Source organism: Pseudorca crassidens, chromosome 4 (assembly GCF_039906515.1).
Source record: "Pseudorca crassidens isolate mPseCra1 chromosome 4, mPseCra1.hap1, whole genome shotgun sequence".
NCBI lineage: Eukaryota > Metazoa > Chordata > Mammalia > Artiodactyla > Delphinidae > Pseudorca > Pseudorca crassidens.
In genome coordinates, this window is record NC_090299.1 from 49,030,843 (window position 1) to 49,053,580 (window position 22,738).

The 22,738-nt window shown below is 38.8% G+C and overlaps 1 protein-coding gene across 2 annotated transcripts in view; it reads right to left on the minus strand.

Annotated features, from left to right (window-relative positions):
- The window catches only part of ADGRA3 (adhesion G protein-coupled receptor A3), a 118,754-nt gene that overhangs the window by 34,881 nt on the left and 61,135 nt on the right, over positions 1–22,738 (minus strand). For both annotated transcript variants that reach the window (XM_067735642.1, XM_067735643.1), the window contains exons 7-11: positions 22,403–22,616; positions 15,500–15,664; positions 12,364–12,565; positions 11,276–11,431; positions 888–1,049 (exon numbers count right to left, since the gene is read on the minus strand). In XM_067735642.1, the coding sequence (XP_067591743.1) occupies positions 888–1,049; positions 11,276–11,431; positions 12,364–12,565; positions 15,500–15,664; positions 22,403–22,616 (899 nt within the window). The remainder of the gene's footprint in view (positions 1–887; positions 1,050–11,275; positions 11,432–12,363; positions 12,566–15,499; positions 15,665–22,402; positions 22,617–22,738) is intronic.

Consider the following 22,738-nt stretch of genomic DNA (forward strand, 5'->3'; position numbering starts at 1 on the left):
ACGGGAGAGGCCACGGCAGTGAGAGGCCCGCGTACCACAAAAAAAAAAAAAAAAAAGATAGGAGTCATGCTAAGCCTCCATTTTGTTTATTATTCAGGAAAGCAGTCCTAAACTTAACTGAGCAAAAGGACCAATAAAACACAGTCTCATCAAAAAGGTTCCACTGATCAATGGAAAGACAGCAATCTTGAATTGTGTAAAATCACAGGAGGAGGTATAGAACATTCGATGAATCCATTAAAATAGTTAGAAAATGAAAATCATGGGCCAGATCAGAATATGACTGCTAAAAGAATAAAGCATTATTTATTATATTTACGTTTGTCATATTTACCACATTTTAGAACAAAAAAAGGAAGCAGTACACCAAGAAATTTAGGACAAATAAAACAATACTATTTAATGCAGTGACTATTACATATAAATAACTCATTATCCCAAGAGTGAAATTGACTGAAAAATGCCCATATGTTCAGAAGGGTTGGGGATTGGAATCCTTGTTCCCTTTTGAAATTGAAACCTGGGCAAGAAATCAAGCACTGTTTCAAAACATCCTTCAGGGACGGGAATAGAATACCAGCTAGGGTGGACAGTGGGTATGTGACAGGAGGGCAATTCTATAGTGCTGTTATTTGTGTTGTAGCAAGTTTCAGAGGATGAGACAGTGCTAACCGTTCAAATTACAAATTAAGATAGCACTTTCCAGTTACCAAGGACACAGACTATTCAGAGGCAAAATTCTCTCTTAAAATGTCTAAGAACAGGAAATTCTGTAATAATCAGCAATAACAAAATACCCCATAATGGGGAACAGACTTATCTCTTTTGAGCTAGAGCTGCTTTACATGAACCTTTTCCTTAGAATTCTAGGCTAACGTTGCACTTACTGTTGAATAAACATGAGCTCCGTTTGCTAGCCGGTACGTGGCGATGCGCTGTAGACACTGAACGATCCTACTGCAGGCTTTAGCTTCCCTCTGCGCCAGCCCCAGGACACGATCGTCAGCCAACATGATGTTACTTGCAATGTCAACCATCACATCACCGAGCTAGCAGGCGTGCAGGAGAGAAAAGGAAGCTCTTTAAAGCCAACGCAGGCGGCTTAACATCATCAAAATCCTAATGAGACACCAAGATGGGCCTTCAGTCTACATTTTCACGTGAAAACCCAACAGGCATTTGACTTGCTTCTCATTAAAACATCTCCAGATGGGAAGAGCACAGTCAGTTATAACCATTTGGTAATATTTAGCTCAAAACAGTACACGTAAGTAACCATCAAATCATTGGTGAAAAGACTGACATGCAGTACTCAAACTGATGAAGGATGGGGGCGAGGGGGAGAAAGGCGATTAAATTAATCAAGGGGAGGGAAAAGACGTCACGTGATTCTCGGAATAAAAAGATCTCGACTCTGTCTGGAAAAATACTTATCTTCCTTTTGCGTGTTACTTAACATTTTTATTAAGAAATATTTGCCACACATTGTCAATCAACTATACTTCAACTTAAAAAAATTTTTTTAATTAAAAAAAAGAAAGAAACTTACACTGGCTCCCTCTTTAGTATCCTGTCATGTTCAAAACTCTAGGTATGTCCAACTACTGCAAGTTCCCCATATGCGCTGGGCCATCACACGTGTCTATGCACATGTGGTTCCCTCTACCTCGCATGAGCTGCTTCTTGCTTTCCTCCCAACTCAAGGGATGGTTTAAGACCCAGTGCCACGAAATAAATGGATCCTAAGAAGTGTCCACTTTTCCACCGCTTGTTTCGTTTCATTTACTCAGTTCTTTTCATTAGCTCAGTTCATAATTTACAGACGTAAACATCTGTCGGGCAATGCCAGTGGAATGTCAATTGGCCGTTGTTGATGGTGACTTGTGTGTCCCATATCAGAGAAGTGCACTGAACAGTCCAGGCTAAGGAGGCAGCCTGTTGTCAAAGGGGTTTGCTACTGAGCAAAATATCCACAAGAGGGAGAGCCATGGCAGAAAGAACACAAGCATTCCAGAGGTAGCACCGGAGGATTTACAAACTGGCAGGTCCTCTAGCCAAGAAAGAAGCATCAAAAGCCCCAAAGCCAAGCCAGAAAGCCAAGGCCATTTCAGCAGACCTTTAGATCATCCCAGAAGATCCCAGCTGGGCTTGTCAACCCTGTTCTGCCTCCAATACTCTTGCCAGAGTGTATAACTATGACAGCTGAGAGGGGTTTGGAAAAAGGTCAGTCCTTTCCACCCATGGTTCACTTCAGGAACAAGACAAGCCTGCAGAAATCCACCAGACCCCACCCCCGGAGCCTTGGAGTGAAGCAACTGCAGTAAGAACAGGGGAAAGAACAGAACCGCAGATCCTGACCGCGAGCAGGGCAGGCACCTCCCATACCTTCCTTTATTTGTGAAATAAGGATAATAACCATCCTGTCTTTTCTGCATGTTGTAAAGATTAAGTTCCACTAATAACTATAAGACTCCTGGGCTTCCCCAGTGGCGCAGTGGTTGAGAGTCCGCCTGCCGATGCAGGGGACACGGGTTCGTGCCCGGGTCCGGGAAGATCCCACATGCTGCGGAGCGGCTGGGTCCATGAGCCATGGCCACTGAGCCTGCGCGTCCGGAGCCTATGCTCCGCAATGGCAGAGGCCATAACAGTGAGAGGCCCGCGTACCGCAAAAAAAAAAAGACTCCTGAAACCATGCCTGGCACATGGCAGGTACTCAAAACATAGCTCTTCTTGTTATTTTTATTGTTTTTTATTTTCATTTCAATCCCAGAGTAGGTCTATTTGAGGATGACAGGCTCTAGAAGAAGTGTTAAGAGGGGTACATTTTTAAAGCCTATATGTTCATACATATAAAGAGGAACGATACATCCAGCAAAACTGCCACTTCCTCCTCTGGAAAGCCCCACCGCCTCACCCAATTAAAATATAGTTAACTGACTTCATACTGACCTTACCACCGTGTGTCACAATTCTGTCCTTATTTTAATTCCAATGTAAACATCTTGGGGGCAGGGACAGCACAACATCCTATTTATATCCACACCCTTACTCATTAGTGTAATAACTCTTCGTATAAAAGCCAATAGCTGTACAATATCCATTCACTCCCTGACTAAATATTTATTGAGGACCAAGGTGAACTAGACACTGTCCCAAGCAATGGAGATTCAGCAGTTAAAGAAACATAAAAGATCTGTTTTGGAGTTTATACCTAGTAAAGAAAATATATAACAAGTAAATACATTTTTAAAAAGTGACTAGGTTGTGATACCTGCAATAAAGGAAATAAGCAGAGTAGTATATGATAGACAGTAATGGAATATAATTCAAAAACCCTATTCCAATAGACTCACATGTTCTCAAGAGGCATTTCACCCAAACCCAAGACATTAACAAGATCAAACTGTAGAATCCTGAGTCTGTTCACTTGACACAATTTTTGAAAACATCAACACCTCGGAACATATTCCCAAAAACAACAGGTATGAGGGTAAATTTCATTTTAACAGAAGCCCTTATTTCTGGAGTTATGAAGACGGGTAGTGACTCCTAAATATGTCAATCAGCCATTTATACAGCAACTGAAATAATAACTGCCACCTCTTGATGGGAATTCAGAGTAGCTGGACTAATTTGGTTATGTTTTTATCTCTTATTCTTAACTTTTATTTCAAATTTGTACGTGAAAATAAATAAAAAAGAGATGATGTGGTAAAATATACCTACTGCAGTGGTCCCCAACCTTCTTGGCACCAGGGACTGGTTTCCTGGAAGACAATTTTTCCACGGACGGGGTGGGGGGGGGCGGTTCAGGCGGTCATGCGAGCCATGGGGAGCGATGGGGAGGGATGCGCGATGGGGAAGGATGCGGAGGGATGGGGAGGGATGCAGAGGGGTGGGGAGGGATGGGGAGTGACGGGGAGGGACGGGGAGGGACGCGGAGGGACGGGAGGGACGGGGAGGGACGGGAGGGACGGGGAGGGACGGGGAGTGACGGGGAGTGACGGGGAGTGACGGGGAGCGACGGGGAGGGACGGGGAGGGACGGGGAGGGACAGGGAGGGACGGGGAGGGACGCGGAGGGACTGGGAGGGACGGGGAGGGACGGGGAGGGACGGGGGAGTGATGGGGAGGGACGGGGGAAGCGACGGGGAGCGACGGGGTGGGACGGGGAGGGACGGGGAGGGATGCGGAGGGATGGGGAGCGACGGGGAGCCGCAAATGAAGCTTTGCTCACCTCCTGCTGTGCAGCCCGGTTCCTAACAGGTCTCAGACCGGTACCGGTAAGCTGCCCAGGGATTGGGGACCCCTGCTCTATAGCTATAAGAAAAGAAATGACCACTGGCTGCAAAAACTTAGAAGATAAAATACAGGAAAATACCAATTCTCCTCTGAGGCACTACTCAAATATTTCTGTAGTGTTTAAAAAAATAAGCACAAGTACAAGTAGTTTCATAATTTCTTTAAAAGTTTTACATGTATGGACTTTATGAAAATCCAACATGAGACCTGACTGATACATCATCTCTTCTGAAAAACTATGTTTTGATCAAAGAACTACAGCTATGGGTCACTAGATAATGCCGGTAAAGGAATTTAACATGTGTTAATAATTGTAAAGAAGAGAAATATCTCTAAGAATGTACAGAGCTAATATGAGTGGTTGCCTTAGCTGAGAACAAGCTATTTTTCTCATTATTTCATTACAAATGGCTAAGAACTAAGGAAAGGGATTTGTTGCCAATATATTCCCTAGGGCAGGTAATCACGAAATGCTACACGCTTCTGTAGCTTGGTTACGGAAGTAGTTCTGAATCCTTCACAGTGGCAAAAAAGGACACAGAAAGGATAACAGTGCATGAAGAATTACACTGGATTTAAAAAGTATTCCTGAAATCTGACACACAGATATAGTTTAATAACTGCAACCAGCGTTAGGAAGCACTGTCTTCTCTGACCGCATTCCCTGAAGGCCACGCCAGCCGCAAAAGGGTCAGAAGGAATCATGCACCTGCTCTTCCACCTGTCACACTAAACAGTGAGGATCAAATGAAAACACTCTGAACACACTTTATCCAAGATAAAAGGATAAAGAAATGAAAATGCCGCATTAATAACAATGAAATTGTTAAATGTCATCTGCTGTAAGAGACAGAATATTTCATCTTCTCTTCTGTATTCATGTTCAGAACCCTGGGCAAAATTAGTTCAAAAATCGTCCGTAAATTCCATGAATTTCTGATGTTAGTTCATGAAACACACAAGATAATACAGAGACTAAACTTGATGATATTTAATTTTAATGTAATAGAAGCATAAAATAACACTGCAGCTAGAATATTTATGTGCCTTGGAGTTAAGTACCCCTGGGTTAAGATTTCAACTGTCCTGTACATGTTAAATGCCCATAGCAGATTATTTAGCATCTCCAAGACTCAGTTTGCCCATCTGTAAAATGAGACCAAGAACCCTATAAGAAGTGCCCAGAATGTCTCATTTCATAGTAAATTAAGGACAAAAAAAAAAAAAAAAAAACCAGAAGGCAAATATCTTCATTAAGTAATTCATGCAGTTTGAGAAAAGTCAAGAGATCCAGGCCCCTCCCCACATTTATGTTTTCAAGCACGAATCAGCAGGGGTACCCTCAGCAATTCTAAGAACCAGAGGAGCAAAAATTACAGACACATGTATCAGCAGGGCAGTACGCTGGGCAGTTGTTTGGGGACAGCCATGATGGAGATGGAAAGTGCAGAACTGACATGTAGTCCAAACCTGACTAAATAATAACAAGAGCAGTTGATATCATTATTTAAGTTCAAGCAGTCTTCATGGTTTTCTCCTAATTACAATCTATTATATTGAGATCATAGCTATCTCAAGGTATGTTATGTTGCCTTGATTACTTTTAATGAAGGAATTGCTCTGTTGTGAGAGTCAAGTTTTAAGAGTGTTATTTATGTCACTGTTAACTGGCTTCAGCATCCTGAGGGGCCTGGGGACCCCACTGAACGTGTCTCAGCTTGTTTAGTTAAGTAGTCAATATTCAGTGAGAGGTCTAATTGTGATGACCATGAGGACTGTGGCAAAGGTGAAAGCTCTGACGTCACTGTGGTACAGAAGTAAAGAGGATGATGATGGGGAAATGGGTCGGAAGGGAAGAGGGGAAAAAGCCTGAAAATAATGTCACATGGAATAAATGTTGCATTTATTCTCCATTTCTTTACAGAAAGGATTTGAGGCAGCCTAACACAATTAAAAAGATTATTTATCTTTTAATTTAAAAAGAATTAAGAGTGAGAAATACAGACTTGAAGAGACACCGATAAGTCAAAAATACACGTCAATGCAAATACCATATCATAACACTTACATGTGGAAACTAAAATATGACACAAATGAACTGTGTATGAAACAGAAACAGACTCATAGACATAGAGAACAGATTTATGGTTGCCAAGGGAGAGGGGAGGAGGGGGAGGGATGGACTGGGACTTTGGGGTTAGCAGATGCAAACTACTACATATTGAAAGGATGGACAACAGGTCCTACTGTAGAGCACAGGGAACTATATTCAATATTCTGTGATAAACCATAATGGAAAAGAATATAAAAAGGAATATCTATATATATGTGTGTGTGTGTGTATAACTGAATCACAAATTAATGCAACATTGTAAATCAACTATACTTCAATAAAAAAATAAAAAATTACATGTCAATGGCAGAGCTGCTGGGACTGGGGAAAAATTGATGCTTACTAGGTTTCTAGTCAAGGCAATGAAGACAATTTTACAATTAACAGAAAGAACATTTCCTCCAGGTAGACAAACTTGCTTTTATAAAAAAAATTCTTAGAACACGTGAAGAACACTATTCAAGGGCGGCAGAGTGTCATGGGCAACACCCTCAGCCATACGTTCACAACAAATGGAAAAGCTGAACTTCCAAGATTCCTCCAGTTCTCCCCATGGAAGCAGATTCTGTTTTTTTCTGATTACAGAAACATTATGTGCATCTCGTCTTCTGGAAGTATGAAGGTCTAAGTACTCTGGACAATTCTTATAAAAGTGAAAAATGCTAAAGGAAAAAAGTTACCTTTTAAACGCACCACTGGTCAGTGAGAAAATAAAGGCTCCACCAGAGACTAACAGCAAAACAACAGGAATCCAAGGAGCTCTGAGGGTGAACTCAGCTGATCACCGACTATGTTTTGACTTCCACGCAGGGCCTAGGCCCCGCCAACACAGGCCTAACAGGAGAAGACCACTGAGTAAAGCTGATAACACAAAGGAGACGCCCCCAGGTGACGTCAGTACAAACCAGCATTAAATTAGCCTCAAGGAAGGAAGGGAATGGCAAGGAGACTTGAAACTTCCCTGTCTTGGCCCTGGCATGAGGTGGGAGGTGAAAAAATCTCTTCCCTGACAATCTGTCAACACAAATCAACCTTCACACGGGACTGAAAACAGAGTTCACCTTTTTTCTGTGGTCTGTAAAACCTCAAGCGAACAACTAATTTCAAAGTGACCCCCTTACCCCGCTATTGCCCCTCGGCTCTTAGCAGCAGCACATAAATATCACGCTTAATAATGATACATTAGAGCATTCTCATTAAGACGGCTCATCACCAACATGAATCAGCACTGTTCTGGAGGTCCTCACCAACGTATATACAACCAGAAAAAAAGAAGGATGTATTTTATATAGGAACAGGGAAACCAGCTCTTCTTTCCTGGTGACATAATTGTCTACAAAATCCCACATAACCAGCTACAAAATTATATGAATGAATGCCCAGACACGAGGTCCACATGTTTTTAAAAAAAACCATAATCAAGGAAAACTGAACATGGACTAGGTATTTTATGATATTAAGGATTTAGAATTCATTTGGGTGATACAATGACAGTATCATGGTTCTATTTTAAAATTCCTTATAATTAAAAAAAATTATGGATGAAATGTGACATCTAAAATTTGCTATTAAATGTTCCAGCAATGAAAAAGACAGAAAGATACAGAGAGTGAGACAGAGAGAGAGAAGGTGGGAGGGATAGAAGACAAAGGAGATGAGTGGATAGGAGAGATGAAACAAGATTGGTAAATACTGAAAATTGTTGAAGCTTTGTGAAAGGTATTTTAAAAAAGTATTAATAATAACATTCCTTCTCCTATGTTTTTGGCATTTTCCAATTAAAAAAAGTTTCTGGAAAGTTTTAAAAAGTTAAACGCAAAGAGAACTTTTTTAAAAAAGCAAGATAAGGATGGAAAATGAAGATTCTACACTGGTTCTCAGAGCCTGTGCCAAAGACTTGTTGCCCAGTATCACCTGGAGTTTGTAGAAATGCCAATTCTCAGACTCCCTCACAGACCTACTCCCTCACAGACCTCAGGGCATGGGGGCTACCAGTCTGTGTTTAACAAACCTTCCAGGTGATCATGACACACACACACATTTGAGAAACCATGTGGTGGAAGGATCAAAAGGCCGGAAGCTGGCTCTTTGAAAATCTTTACAGAAAAGTTTGACAAGTAAGATGAAGGAATAAAACATTAAAAATACCGAAAATGAAAAGGAAACATAACCATCAATACTGAAGTGATTATGTCTTAAAATGAATAAATGAAAGAACTTTACATTTTTAAAAATCTGTACATAAAAATGCAGTCAATTAGCATTAAGGGGCATGCCTCACTCACATATTTAAAATGAGAGCACAGGAAGGAGACTATACCATGTAACCAACTCTAATCTTCATAGACTTTCTCATCTTCTGAAATGGATATACATTTGTTTTCACGAGAGAAATCACTATCGTAAATATGGAACAGACACTGCCTGACAGACAACCTTCAGCTCTTTTTAAAAGACCCCAGGAAACAAATCACTTAGATCTGGCAGTTTGGTAGCTTCCAGCACCCACCTAAGACCATAGAGTACCACCCTGTGTTGGCTGGATTCAATCACAGGTTATTTTAGTTATAACAAAATCCACAGCAGAATAACTTTTTGGACATAATAGAAAAATCAATTTAATTGTCCAATTACGCTATATGCATTTAAGGATACCTCAGCATAATTTTATGCAGTGGTAATTAACTTAAAATGAAGCCCTTAAAATGAAGCCTCATGATTGCCTCTTCATATAGTAATAGACAGTGAAAGCAACGGCCTGTAGTCTAAGTTTCCAAAGAATCAGATATCTGTCACTGCATCATAGGTAATATTACATTTATACCTCAATTGTTCAATCCTGAATAATTTTCCTGTTTCTTCTATTTATACTTAATAAGTTGCCATCATTTGTTTCCAAAGATGATTAAAATTTTACCTCCTATGTTAGCCAGTGAAAGTGACAGCAATCTCCTTCAAACTAAGTTTGTAGGTAAGTAACTAAAGCAGTCTCGTGATTTTTTTTTTAAGGACCTCTTTCGTAGTCTCTGAGATCATAATAATGTTAAATTTCCCAACCCTATAAAAAGTATATCCTAGCTTTGCAATGATTCTGCAAAATAGTTTCATCTATATTTCTCACTTGCACACACAAACTTTGCACGTTACACAGGGCAAGTATCATCCCCCATTTTAAAAACAAAGGGCCCATGGTTAATAACTCACGAACCAGGTCCACTTCCAGTCCTCAACAAGATGCTTCCCCCTAAGAACATACTAAAGCAGCAGACCATTTTTTCCACACACCAGCAAACATGGTGGAATGTACCGCATTGCTCTTCCCAAGTTGGGAGGTGTGCAGAAGTCCCTCACACCAAAACAGGGCAGCATGGGAATAAACATCTATTACATGATGGCAAAATCTTTCTCCAGGTCCACATTCCAAATGTCATTCCAATTACTCTAGTGACCACCTTCCATGAATGACTTCTAATCATGTGGGCAGCTAACCTGTGATTATAATCAACAAGGGAGAGCAGTGTTACCACAGAAGCAGAATTCACACGGCTCCTCCCAGGGCTAGAAAAATTTACCATGCGAAGCAGGCTGTGGCCCAAAGACACAATCAAGCAAGAGAACAGTTCATTAGGAAACTGTGGTCTGAAGTTCAGATAACAACACAGAAATGCTAACTCATCGTCAAGTGGTCCGTTGACCTGAATCCTATCTACATACATGTCACTATTTTCTTTCCTTTAACAGCTACATCACATCAAGTAAAGTAACTAATGTACTAGGGCTGCAGTTTCAAAACTTACCACCAAAATGCAAGATATTAATAGATACTATACAAAAAAAATTCCTTGGTTAAATGATTTAAGGAAAAAGGCATATTACTTACCTTTTTGCACATTAATGAATCTGAGATGTCCCACATAAAGAAATAAATTAGACTTTGTTTAGTCCAGTCTTTTCCCCACAGTACTTTTGGAATACAATGGGCAACACTGTACTTTCGAAAGTAAATGTTATACAGCAGAAACTTCTGGATTAGACAGCCAAGGTTCTTGGGTTCTGTTTTCAGCCCTGCCCTAACCTAGCTGAAAAACCTTAGGTAAATCATTTAATTTTTCTCTGGGCTTCAGTGTATGACCTAATCTAAGTTTCTTCTACCTCTAAAATTCTTTTTTATGTAAGTGATTTTATCACAAGAGAAACAGTTTATATAAAGCTCTCACCTAGCTGGAAACTTAAAGTTTAAGAATATGTTAATCTGCATCTAAAAACTTATTCAAAACATTATTTGCTGCTCATTCATTCTGAAAACCGTGGTTTGTTGAAGTTTTCCCTTAAAGGATATCATGTGGACAAGCATATCACAGTTTTAACATGGTCCCTTTTCAAAGCTATTAAATTTTCATAACTTGTATATTTTAATCACATGGAATTTTTTTTTTAAGTTCTTAAAGTAGTCTTTCACTTCTCTAGGACATTCCAAAAGCAGTTAAGCAATTTAACACAAGATCTGGGGGCCTAAAACTCTCACTAAGAAGGATGGACACCTGACAGTGTGGAGAAGAGAAATCCCAGGCAGCCTGAGAGAAGCAGCCAGGCTGACCTACAACGTGGATGCAGGACGTTGCTTTCTCACAGGCTGGCTGTGCCCCATCACGGTAATTTCCAAGAACTGACAGTTCACCTCTACTCTTCCCAACAAGTCACTATAATGGAGCATAGGTTTTTCAATGACAATTTTAGAAGTTAAAAGGTATATTTAGTTCAAACACAGCAAACATAAACAGCCTTTCAAAATACAGATTCAACCCTATCACATGACCATTTGCTGATATGCTATATGCTACAAATCTGAACCAGAAAATACCTCTTTTGATTTTTCCTCTTTAGTAAATCTTCCAAATTTCTCTATCATTTCAGCCACAAATATAACATCCATCTTGTCAGAAAAGTTGGCTGCTTCCACAGTGTAAGCCAATAATTGTCGGGCTGTGGCCACAGCGTTGGTAAGGTTGAGGGGCATCTATATTAAAAAGGCAAAAAGAAGCACTTAGCAAAATGATGGACAAAATTTAGACATCCTACCTTTGCATTTCAAAACATGGCAATGAATTCAAATTTTTTATCATCTACTCACTATGACCTTCTTAAAGTGCTTTTCCAAAACTGAGAAGACTGAAATATTATTGGAAACTTACCTGAAGGAATTATTTTTAACTTGGAATGGAATATAACAGTACATAAATGGGCTGCACCATCTCTACCTAGCCAAATTCTATATATACTCAATTCCAATTGCCTAGTAACACCTTTCCCGAGTATTCCAGCCAGGAAGGATCAATATCTGGCCTGGAACTCCTGCCACATGGGAGCATGAATCACTTATTTGCCTCTTATCTGTACTGTCATGCACTGCCAGTCATGCTTCCCATTTGTTTGTTTATTGACTTAAACACGACTCAGCACCAACCATTACAAAAAGGGTGTATCAGGTGCAGAGGAACGTAAGAAAATGTGTAAGACACAGAAAGCACCTGCCAGCAGCTTATAATCTGCTACGGTTTAAAAAAAGACACACAGAAGCAGAGATAAGGAAAAGCATACGAATAGTACAAGTGCAACAAGGGATCCCTTGTGACAAAGGATTTATAAAAGGAACTAAAGGGTAGCTTCCCAGGTGCATTTGAAGGATGGTTGGGATTTTGCCTGGAGATACAGATGATGAAGGTATTCAGGCAAAGGCACAGAGTCAGGTCGTAACTGGAAAGGAAGAGTGATGCCAGAGATGCCCTTCTCTGGTTGAGAAGGACAGGTCTGATCCCAAAGACACAGTCCACTGAAGTATAAACACCAAATCCTATGCTTTACTAGTATTAAAAAAAAAAATCTTGTGTATTTGGTGTGAGTACCACGTTTTATTAGCACCCTCGGCCGATCTGAAGACTTTCCAGTTACCTGATTAAACATATAAAGAACTCTAGTGACATCATTTGCATACTGGCAGCGAGAATAATCATCATCCGCCCAAAAGCCACCTCGATCACATCTGCGCCAGGCCTTTCTCTCATCCTGGGCGTTTCCGGGATAGATCCCCCCGCTGTGGGTATTCCGAGTACACTGCAGATGTGCGGTAATGCCCGCCAGCGTTCTGGGCCACCTAGAGAGACGAAGACAAAATGGCCTAAGAGAACCTACGCTGACACTAGTAACAGCAGAGGAAAATCAAGGTTTAGAACATGTCACACAGAATCAGACAAAAATCAAGAAGAAACAGAACTCCTTTAATAGTAAGGACCCCCCAAAAAATTTTTTAAGTTAAAATGGACTAAACCGTTTTAAGCTACCAGCCAAGTGTATTTTATTACCCTAACAGAATATTTTCCTAAAATATTCTAAATATAAACAGGGAAATTGTATCTTACCCAGTAGAAAAGAAAAATGGTACACCAAATGGTCCTGCGTTTCTTTTTAATTACTGTTACTGTATTGCTGGCTTATATAACTATTAGTTACATAAGGTCAGAATCGTATCCAATATAAATAGAATTTGCCCTGTCACAGAAGGAGAGTTAGGATATGTGTAGAAAAGAGCTACCATAGCAGGCCCAAGACTGCTCTCCTTAGAAAGGTCTGCTTGCAATGCTGGTCCTTCGGTGGCACCTAGGAACTTGGGGCTTGGAGTGTTCCCATGAACAGTTAACTGGTAAAGGGGATTCACTGTACCTAGACTGTCTGGACAAGCAATATGGTGTATGCTAAGCACCTGCTTTCTTCCTGGGAGTCTGAAGTTTTGGTATCAGGTAGGCAGAGGATGCCTACATGACCAGCCCCCAACAAGAACTTTGGGTGCTGTGTCTCCAGTGGGCTTCCCTGGGCAGAAACACTATACAGAGGCTGCTGTCTTTTCAAGGCTGGAGGAGTAGTGAGCTCCGTGTGACCTTCCTGGGAGGCACAGATAATCAAGAACCTTACACGTGGATCTCTCCAGAACCCACCTGTGTCTTTTTCCCTTATTATCCAGCTATGTATATTACTGTACCACTATATCTTAGATGTCACTACAGCTATATGCTGAATCTCATAAGTCCTTTTAGCAAACTTCTGCACTTGGCTGGGATGGCGGGGGGTGGGTCTTGGAGATGTCCAATACCATATACAACCGAATTTATCTGGGTGAAGCCCAGATAAATTGTACAGTCACTGTGCAAGTGAAGTGACTACAGTGACCTGCTGGTATGAATCAGCACTAACTGGATTGAGAGAAATCTTTGTTATTTGAGCTCTATTTCTCTAAAACTGGGAATGAAAGTAACATATTTGATAATATGTTATATGTCATATATATATATTATATATATGAGTCAGTTATAGCTGACTCATAACATATGAACTGCTAAATTATAATATCAGCCACACCAAAATAGAATGCATTATGAAAAATTATATAAAAGATGAAGCAAGACTAAACTAAATCTTATTAATGCAGTGGAAGTTGTAACTGTATAATATCTTACAGAATGTCAAAAGATAAATAATTCATTAATCAGTTAAATGATTAGACTCTACTTCTATTTTTAAAAATGGAAAACCCTCCAAAACTATGAGTAAAAACAGAAAATCCACCACAAGCAGAAAACATACTATGACTATTTAATGAAGATGTTGAATTTAACAAAATTAACAAATGTTACATATTGCACTTTAACGTATACTTTAAATATTTAAATATTATAGATTAACAGTTAATCCACATAAAAAACTTATCCATTGGCAATAATAAATTATGATTTCCACACATTCATGTCAAGGAGAATTTTAAAAGGGGGAGGGGGAGGAGGACGAAAGACTATTTTTAAAAAATCAATGGAGAAGTAGCTGAGGTAAAGATGTTATTGCTTCTTTACCTTTGACTTGAAAGATTAACACCAAAGGGTTTTTTTTCTTATCCTTAAAAATCAGACTTACAGCCACAAGGCAGCAATACCACCAATCATAAGACAGCTATAAACTGGGTATTCAACAATCTTTATGCTGCTTTACAGAGCTACATATTTCCCTTCATTTATATTAACTATATAACTCATTGCTAAAATTCTAAACATAAAGAACTTTAGGTAAATAACATATTTAAAGATAATGTTTTAAAGCAACTTTGAAAGTAAGGAGAGTCTAAGGTAAAAGTTTTTAGCTCTCACAAATTCTAAACTTTCTACTAAAAAAAAGCAAACAAATCACAATATTTAACCCATTCTGATCATCTTAACAGAGTCCAACACTAGTGGCTCCCCAGCTTTCAGACCACCCAACAGCCTTCCTTTCTCAAAGTCCCTCTTGCTTAATTGCCAGAAGAACCAAAGGGGAGGAAAAATGGTTATGTGTTTCTGCTAATTATGATGTCCACTTAACTGCCTACAGTTAAAAGTCAATTAGCACCACAAAACCTTCCAAAGGTCATCCAAAAAGAGCCCTTAAAAAAAAAACAGGAAAAAAAAAAAAACAGGAAATGCTATTAGCACACTATTTTAGTAGAATTTCCAAACTGTTTCCTAAAGTAGTGGTTCTTAACTTTTACAATAAAACCACCTGATAAAAATGAACACTTCTCGGGCTTCCCTGGTGGTACAGTGGTTGAGAGTCCGCCTGCCGATGCAGGGGACACGGGCTCGTGCCCTGGTCTGGGAAGATCCCACACGCCTCGGAGCGGCTGGACCCATGAGCCAGGGCTGCTGAGCCTGTGTGTCCAGAGCCTGTGCTCTGCAACGGGAGAGGCCACAACAGTGAGAGGCCCGCGTACCACAAAACAAAACAAAACAAAAAAAAAAAAGAACACTTCTGGCTCAACTTTCAGAGACTTATAAATCAATAGGTCTCAGATAAAGTTCAGGCACCTGTTTTTACTTTTAATCTCCATAAATGATTCTGAAATCCCTTATGGGTAGTCCTTAGATATATAAGGATATATATGTGAATACACATACATTGCTCAAATTTTCTTTCTGAGGACAGGAGACTGGTCACATATGTCTATGCCTTTGAGAATAAAAAGACGAGGGGCCAGTCAGCCCTTTCCAGCACTCTCCATGTCACTGACCTGAAATCCCCTTTATTGTTTACCACCCTCTCGGGAGGACAGTACTGTGCAGAGCTTTCTAAGACCACAATATCGACGGTTCTCGTATTGTTCCCACGTTTGGACTGGACATGGCAGCCCCAATTTCCAGTCGATCCAGCCTGAATATTAGAAATGGTTAGGGCACTGCATGAAGAAAGAGTTTAAAGAGAGAGAAAATATGGTTAGGCAAGAAGGAAGACAACATGTGCTTCGATCATTCTTTGAGCAAACATGAATGTATGCTGTAGGACAAGCGCTTGCTTCCTAGATTAATAATAATAATAATAATAATAATAACCCCTCCATTTAAGTACTTCAGCAGCAAGTCAAGACAGGCAGGTAAAGGGAGACCTAAAATACTACGGTAAAAGCTATAGCAGAAGAATGAATGGAGTGGCACTGAGACTTCTCCCTCCAAGAAAAGGGAGGGCAGGCCACCACAGGGAGCAGAAACCAAGTGCCAAGGCAGAAATATCATGGCACTTCCTTCAGCAAAACTAAAGGAAAGTCAATTTCTGTTTTGTATATAAGTTCATTTGTAAACTTTTTTTTTTTTAGGTTACACATACAAGCAATAAAAACAGAAACAGACCCACAGACATAGAAAACAAACTTATGGCTGCCAAAGGGGAAAGTGGGGAGGAGGGATAAATTAGGTGTTTGGGATCAGTATACACACACTCCTATATATAAAATAGTAACCAGCAGGGAACTTCACTCGGTATTCTGGAATAACCTATAAGGGAGAAGAATCTGAAATAGATACATGCATACACGTATAACTGAATCACTTTGCTGTACAACTGAAACTAACACATTATAAATAAACTATACTTCAATAAAAAATCAAAAACAAAATGATAATTTAAAAAAAAACTAATAGTTTCCAAGTTATATCTACCTTTTCAGATCCATACTCAAGCATGAAGAAGACTAATATTATGAAGTGTGTAATTAATATTTAAGATGAAATATTTTGTGGAAAAGGAGTTAAAACCTGTTAAGTCTCTAAAAAGATTTAATAAATTACCAATTAATGCTTTAACAAAAGTAGCTTTCCATTTAGAAGTACACTTCAACTTATAGTAACAGCTATATTTCTAAATAGCTGTCAGAAAATTCAACTTTCAAGATGAAATCATAATTCTCTAATACAAAACCTATTAATTAAAGAGCAAATGTCAGAACCTTCAATTAAACTTTATTCCCCCCACATGATCTACTATACTTTGCTTTCATGTAGATACAAATAAATCATTAGACATAAAGCATGTATAATTTTAATTAACTTAACAAAATAATGCCTTGAAATTAAAACACATTCTTCTAGCTTCCTAAAATCATTAATGGCTATACAACAACAAATGTTCTAATAAAGACTTTGAGGCACTGTGATTCTGAACCAAAGAAAATATTTATCATCTTTACTAAGTTAGTAAACAAACTAAAACATTGAAATAAATATATTCAAGGTAAAATGACACAGAAGAGTTTGACATTAAATTTAAATAACCAGAAAGTCTGTCAAACATTATACTTTGCATAACTCTATCGAACTAGGAAGCGTATAAAAATTTTTGGCAATAAAAAGCATTCCCTAATCCAGAGATCCCCAAATTTCCTTGGTTCATGGTTCCTTCACTGACTAGATAACTTCCACAATGCCCCTAGCCTCAAAGAAACACCTAGGGTGAAAGCAATCTACAGATTCAATGCAATCCCTATCAAACTACCAATGTATTTTTCACAGAACTAGAACAAAAAATTTTACAGTTTGTATGGAAACAAAAAAGACCCCAAATAGCCAAAGTAATCTTGAGAAAGAAAAATGAAGCTGGAGGAATGAGGCTCCCTGACTTCGGACTATACTACTAAGCTACAGTAATCAAGACAGTATGGTACTGCACAAAAACAGAAACGTACATCAATGGAACAGGATAGGAAGCCCAGAGATAAACCCATGCACATATGGTCACCTTATCTTTGATAAAGGAGGGAAGAATATACAATGGAGAAAAGACAGCCTCTTCAGTAATGGTGCTGGGAAAACTGGACAGGTACATGTAAAAGAATGAAATTAGAACACTCCCTAACACCATAGACAAAAATAAACTCAAAATGGATTAAAGACCTAAATGTAAGGCCAGACACTATCAAACTCTTCGAGGAAAACATAGGCAGAACACCCTATGACATAAATCACAGCAAGATCCTTTTTGACCCACCTCTTAGAGCAATGGAAATAAAAACAAAAATAAACAAATGGGACCTAATGAAACTTCAAAGCTTTTGCACAGCAAAGGAAACCATAAACAAGATGAAAAAACAACCCTCAGAATGGGAGAAAATATTTGCAAATGAAGCAACTGACAAAGGATTAATCTCCAAAATTTACAAGATCATGCAGCTCAATAGCAAAAAACAAACAACCCAATCCAAAAATGGGCAGAAGACCTAAATACACATTTCTCCAAAGAAGAGATACAGACTGCCAACAAACACATGAAAGGATGCTCAACATCACTAATCATTAGAGAAATGCAAATCAAAACTACAATGAGGTATCACTTCACACTGGTCAGAATGGCCATCAACAAAAAATCTACAAACAATAAATGCTGGAGAGGGTGTGGAGAAAAGGGAACCCTCTTGTACTGTTGGTGGGAATGTAAATTGATACAGCCACTATGGACAACAGTACGTAGGTTCCTTAAAAAACTAAAAGTAGAACTACCATACGACCCAGCAATCCCACTTCTGGGCATATACCCTGAGAAAAACAATTCAAAAAGAGTCACGTACCACAATGTTCACTGCAGCACTATTTACAATAGCCAGGACGTGGAAGCAACCTAAGTGTCCATTGACAGATGAATGGATAAAGAGGATGTGGCACATATATAGAACGGAATATTTCTCAGCCATAAAAAGAAATGAAACTGAGTTATTTGTAGTGAGGTGGATGGACCTAGAGAGTCAGTAAGCCAGTAAGAGTGCAGTAAGCCAGAAAGAGAAAAATAAATACCGTATGTTAACACATATATATGGAATCTAAAAAAAAAAAATGGTTCTGATGAACCTAGGGGCAGGAGAGGAATAAAGACGCAGATATAGAGAATGGACTGGAGGACACGGTGCAGGGGAGGGTAAGCTGGGACGAGTGAGAGAGTAGCATTGACACATACACACTACCAAATGTAAAACAGATATCTAGTGGGAAGCAGCCGCATAGCACAGGGAGATCAGCTGGGTGCTTTGTGACCACCTAGAGGGGTGGAATAGGGAGGGTAGGAGGGAGATGCAAGAAGAAGGGGGTATGGGGTTATATGTATACGTAGAGCTGATTCACCTTGTTATACAGCAGAAACTAACACAACATTGTAAAGCAATTATACTCCAATAAAGATGTTAAAAAAAATGCAATTGACTATAATAGAATAAAATAGAAAAACAAAAAAAAACACCTAGGGTGGTTCCAATGACTAAATGCAATCCTAAAACTGTGTATATATGTCCTAATAACTTAGTAGCCATTTGAAAAAACACACACATCAATTAAAATAAGTATTTCATTCTTAACCACAACTACTTCCCAATGGGTTGTGCATGCCTATTGGGCACTCCAAAATTAATCAAACATTAGATACAGATCAAACAGTGATATCCATATTCCTTGTTCCAAAATTATTTTCACACACTACTTGCTTTGCACCATAGTAACTGTCAAAATCCCATTATCTAAAGTATGGCACCAGCAAAAGAGATGCAGCATCATGTAAATTCAACACCCTAACTGCCTGGAGCTGGTAGCTATGTCGTGTCTCACTAATGTCCAGTATCACTATGCTCAAACCCTTATAATACCACACAGCACCTCCGTTAACACACTGTGGCACCCCAGGACACATGAGCATACCCTCTGGGGAAAACGGTCCTAAGCCAACTTTCAGCAATACCTTCAATGTCTAAAACCAATTATCGGAACAAATTTTTCAGGAATCCTCAACACGACATATTAGGAGATTTAAGGAGAAGGAGGTAGCTTCAATTTCAGTGTCTAGGAAAAATACAAACTCTGATTCTTACTAATGAAGGATCAACGACATGAGGAGACCAATGAAGAATCAAGAGCTGTATGAGGTAAACCAGTCCAATAACCACATATTTCCTTTTCCTACAACTTCTTTATTATTCTGCGATTAACTCTGTGTAAAGGACTTCTCAGTCTTCATATGAAAGATTTTCACTTTGGTAAGTGTCCCTACCAACAAAAAAATGTTAGGTGAAGTTGCTATCCTTAGAATTAATTTTTGTAATGCTAAAGGAATTTAGATTAATTTAAACATGACTTACAGAAATAAATTTATAAAGTAAATCTAGTTACTTTATAGCTACAAAATTTAAGAGTTAAATTAAAGCTCTTGGAACTATATTCAATATCCTGTGATAAACAATAATGGAAAAGAATATGAATACAGTCACTTTGCTATAGAGCAGAAATTAACACAACACTGTAAATCAACTATACTTTTCAATAAAATTTAAAAAATAAGGCTCTTTTATTCAGAAAAGGGTCCTATTACATTTTTAAAGCTTTATTGTTGTATTATATGTCAATTATTGTCTACTCAGAAAATAAACTGCTTAAAATATACAATTTGGGGACTTCCCTGGTGGCACAGTGGTTAAGAATCTGCCTGCCAATGCAGGGGACACAGGTTCTATCCCTGGTCCGGGAAGATTCCACATCCCGCGGAGCAACTAAGCCCGTGCGCCACAACTACTGAGCCCATGGGTCTGCGTGCCGCAACTACTAAAGCCGAGCGCCTAGAGCCTGTGCTCCGCAACAAGGGAAGCCACTGCAATGAGAAGCCCACGCACCGCAACGAAGAGTAGCCCCTGCTCGCCGCAGCTAGAGAAAGCCCGCACGCGGCAACCAAGACCCAACGCAGCCCAAAAAATACATATATATACAATTTGGTAAGTTTTGACATATGTATACACTTGTGAAATTATCACACAGTAAAAATCATGTAACAATTAGAATCTTCTCACTAGAACTTAATATTAAGTGCAAAGAACATATAAAAAACTTTCCCAACAATCTTATCCCCAATAAAAGAACTCTGCTTCTGGTAATAGCAGAGTGGCTCCTATCAAACCACCCTCCCTGCAATTAACAGTTAGTTATAAGCTGTGAACAAAACTACAATATGATAACTATCTGAACACATGGAGAGTGATCCAAAGCAAGCAGAAACCAAAGAGGACCTGACAGTAGGAAGAAGGGAATGGCAGTGGGGAGTAACCAGGAAATTTTTTTAAAGGCTTTTGCCCAAGGGCAGGCATTATTCAAATAGAAACTCAAAATCTTACCAGTTGAAAAATCAGAGGACAGAGGTAGAAAGGAGCCTGGCTGGAAGCCCAAACTTCTGCATATAAAATCCACCCAGCTCTTTAACTGACCCTGACCCTGACCCATGCAGACAGGGCAAACACCAAGCAGATTTCAGTGGCTGCCTAATACAGAAAAGCCAGATCCAGGAGTCTGAATTTAACCAAGGTAACTGTTCAATGAAACAAAACTAGCTGTCTTGAGAAGAATACAAAGGAATCCAGAGTCAGGGATCAGCAAACTTTTTCTTTGAAGGCCAGATAGTAAATACTTTAGGCTTTGCTGACCAAGAAGCAACACTGAGAATATTATGTAGGTACTTTTATAACCATTTGAAATGTAACCATTTAAAACTATAAAAAAACATTCATAGGCCAGATTTGTCCCATAAGCTGTACTCTGTCTACTTTTCTATAGCAAATTATTCACAATGTCCAGGATACAATCCAACATTACCAGACATATAAACAATATTTTTTAAATAGGGAAATATAAACCATATTTATAAGAAAAATAGTAAAGGTGATGATCCCAAGATGACCCAGATACTGGAATATGAAAGCAAGGATTTAAGGGTATCTACTATAAAAGTTAAAAGACACAAATGAAAATATGCTTCTAACAGACAGTTAGGAAATCTCAGAAGAGAAAGAGAAATTATAAAATAGAATATTTGAACTTCAAAATGCCCAAACCTGAGTCTCAACTCAGACAGCTTTTAGTTTCTTGGTAATTTTTTCATGATGCTTTTGTAATACTACCCTAAAGTGCCCCAGGAGAGAGTTGAGAAACTACAGATCTACTCTTCAATATTCAAGCTGAGGTCTATCTTTATGAAATTGGTAGGAAGGAAAGACAGAGAGAGACAGAAAAAGGCTTGGAGAGATACACAGAGACAGAAAGAGAGGCAGAGAGAAGGAAAGAGAAAATTCAATACCTACAGATTAAGATTTTACCAAAATAAAACATGATAAGTGATAACATATTTATTTTTATCTGTTTTTTGTACTTTAAGTTCATTCCAATTAACTATTGCTATGCTTGCACCAATCGTGGGTTGACACGTGTTATATTCTTTTATACTAGTGGGGTGAAAAAAGGAAGTATCTTAAAATGTTACATTAATCTTAAGACAGTGAAAATTAGGTGATTCCCAAAAGTGAAATTCTAAGCTTATTAGTAGCAGGAAATTGTTAGAAATTAAGTTTGGCACTAAAAGTTTACATTTTTTCCTCTTGAGACTTTAAACAAAAAGTCTCTCACTTTTAAACAGTGTTTCCCTTTTATCCTATGCTTTTTTTCCTCCAAAACTGGATGGAAAAGATAGCTATTTAATTTTAGAAGATAAGTAACAATCAAGAAAAGAAATGTCAGAAGTCTGCTTTTTTAAATGCAAGAAGGTAAAATATTCATTCAAATTCTAACTAAACAGTACAATTCTGGAATGATAAAATCCAGAGACAATTTCTCATCTAAAAAAAGTTTACCTTGCAATCAACGAGCAGTTGTGAATCATGTTCTTTTCAACAAAGATACCTTGGGATTCATCAGTTTCGACTATTCGCCCATCCTGATACCATAACACTTGCATGTCTTGATCAATATATGAAGCCATACACTGGAAAGGAAGGCTGTCTCCTTCAAACACAACTTGACGATGAGATGGAGTCATGTAGAAAGATGGTAATTCAAGGGGAGGATCTAGAGACAGTAAAATAAAGACTCAGTTAACAAACACAATACCATATTCACACTCCAAAATTTAAAATTATAGAAATTCTAATTGAAATTTTAAAAATGGAAAAACAAATTTCTCAGTAATC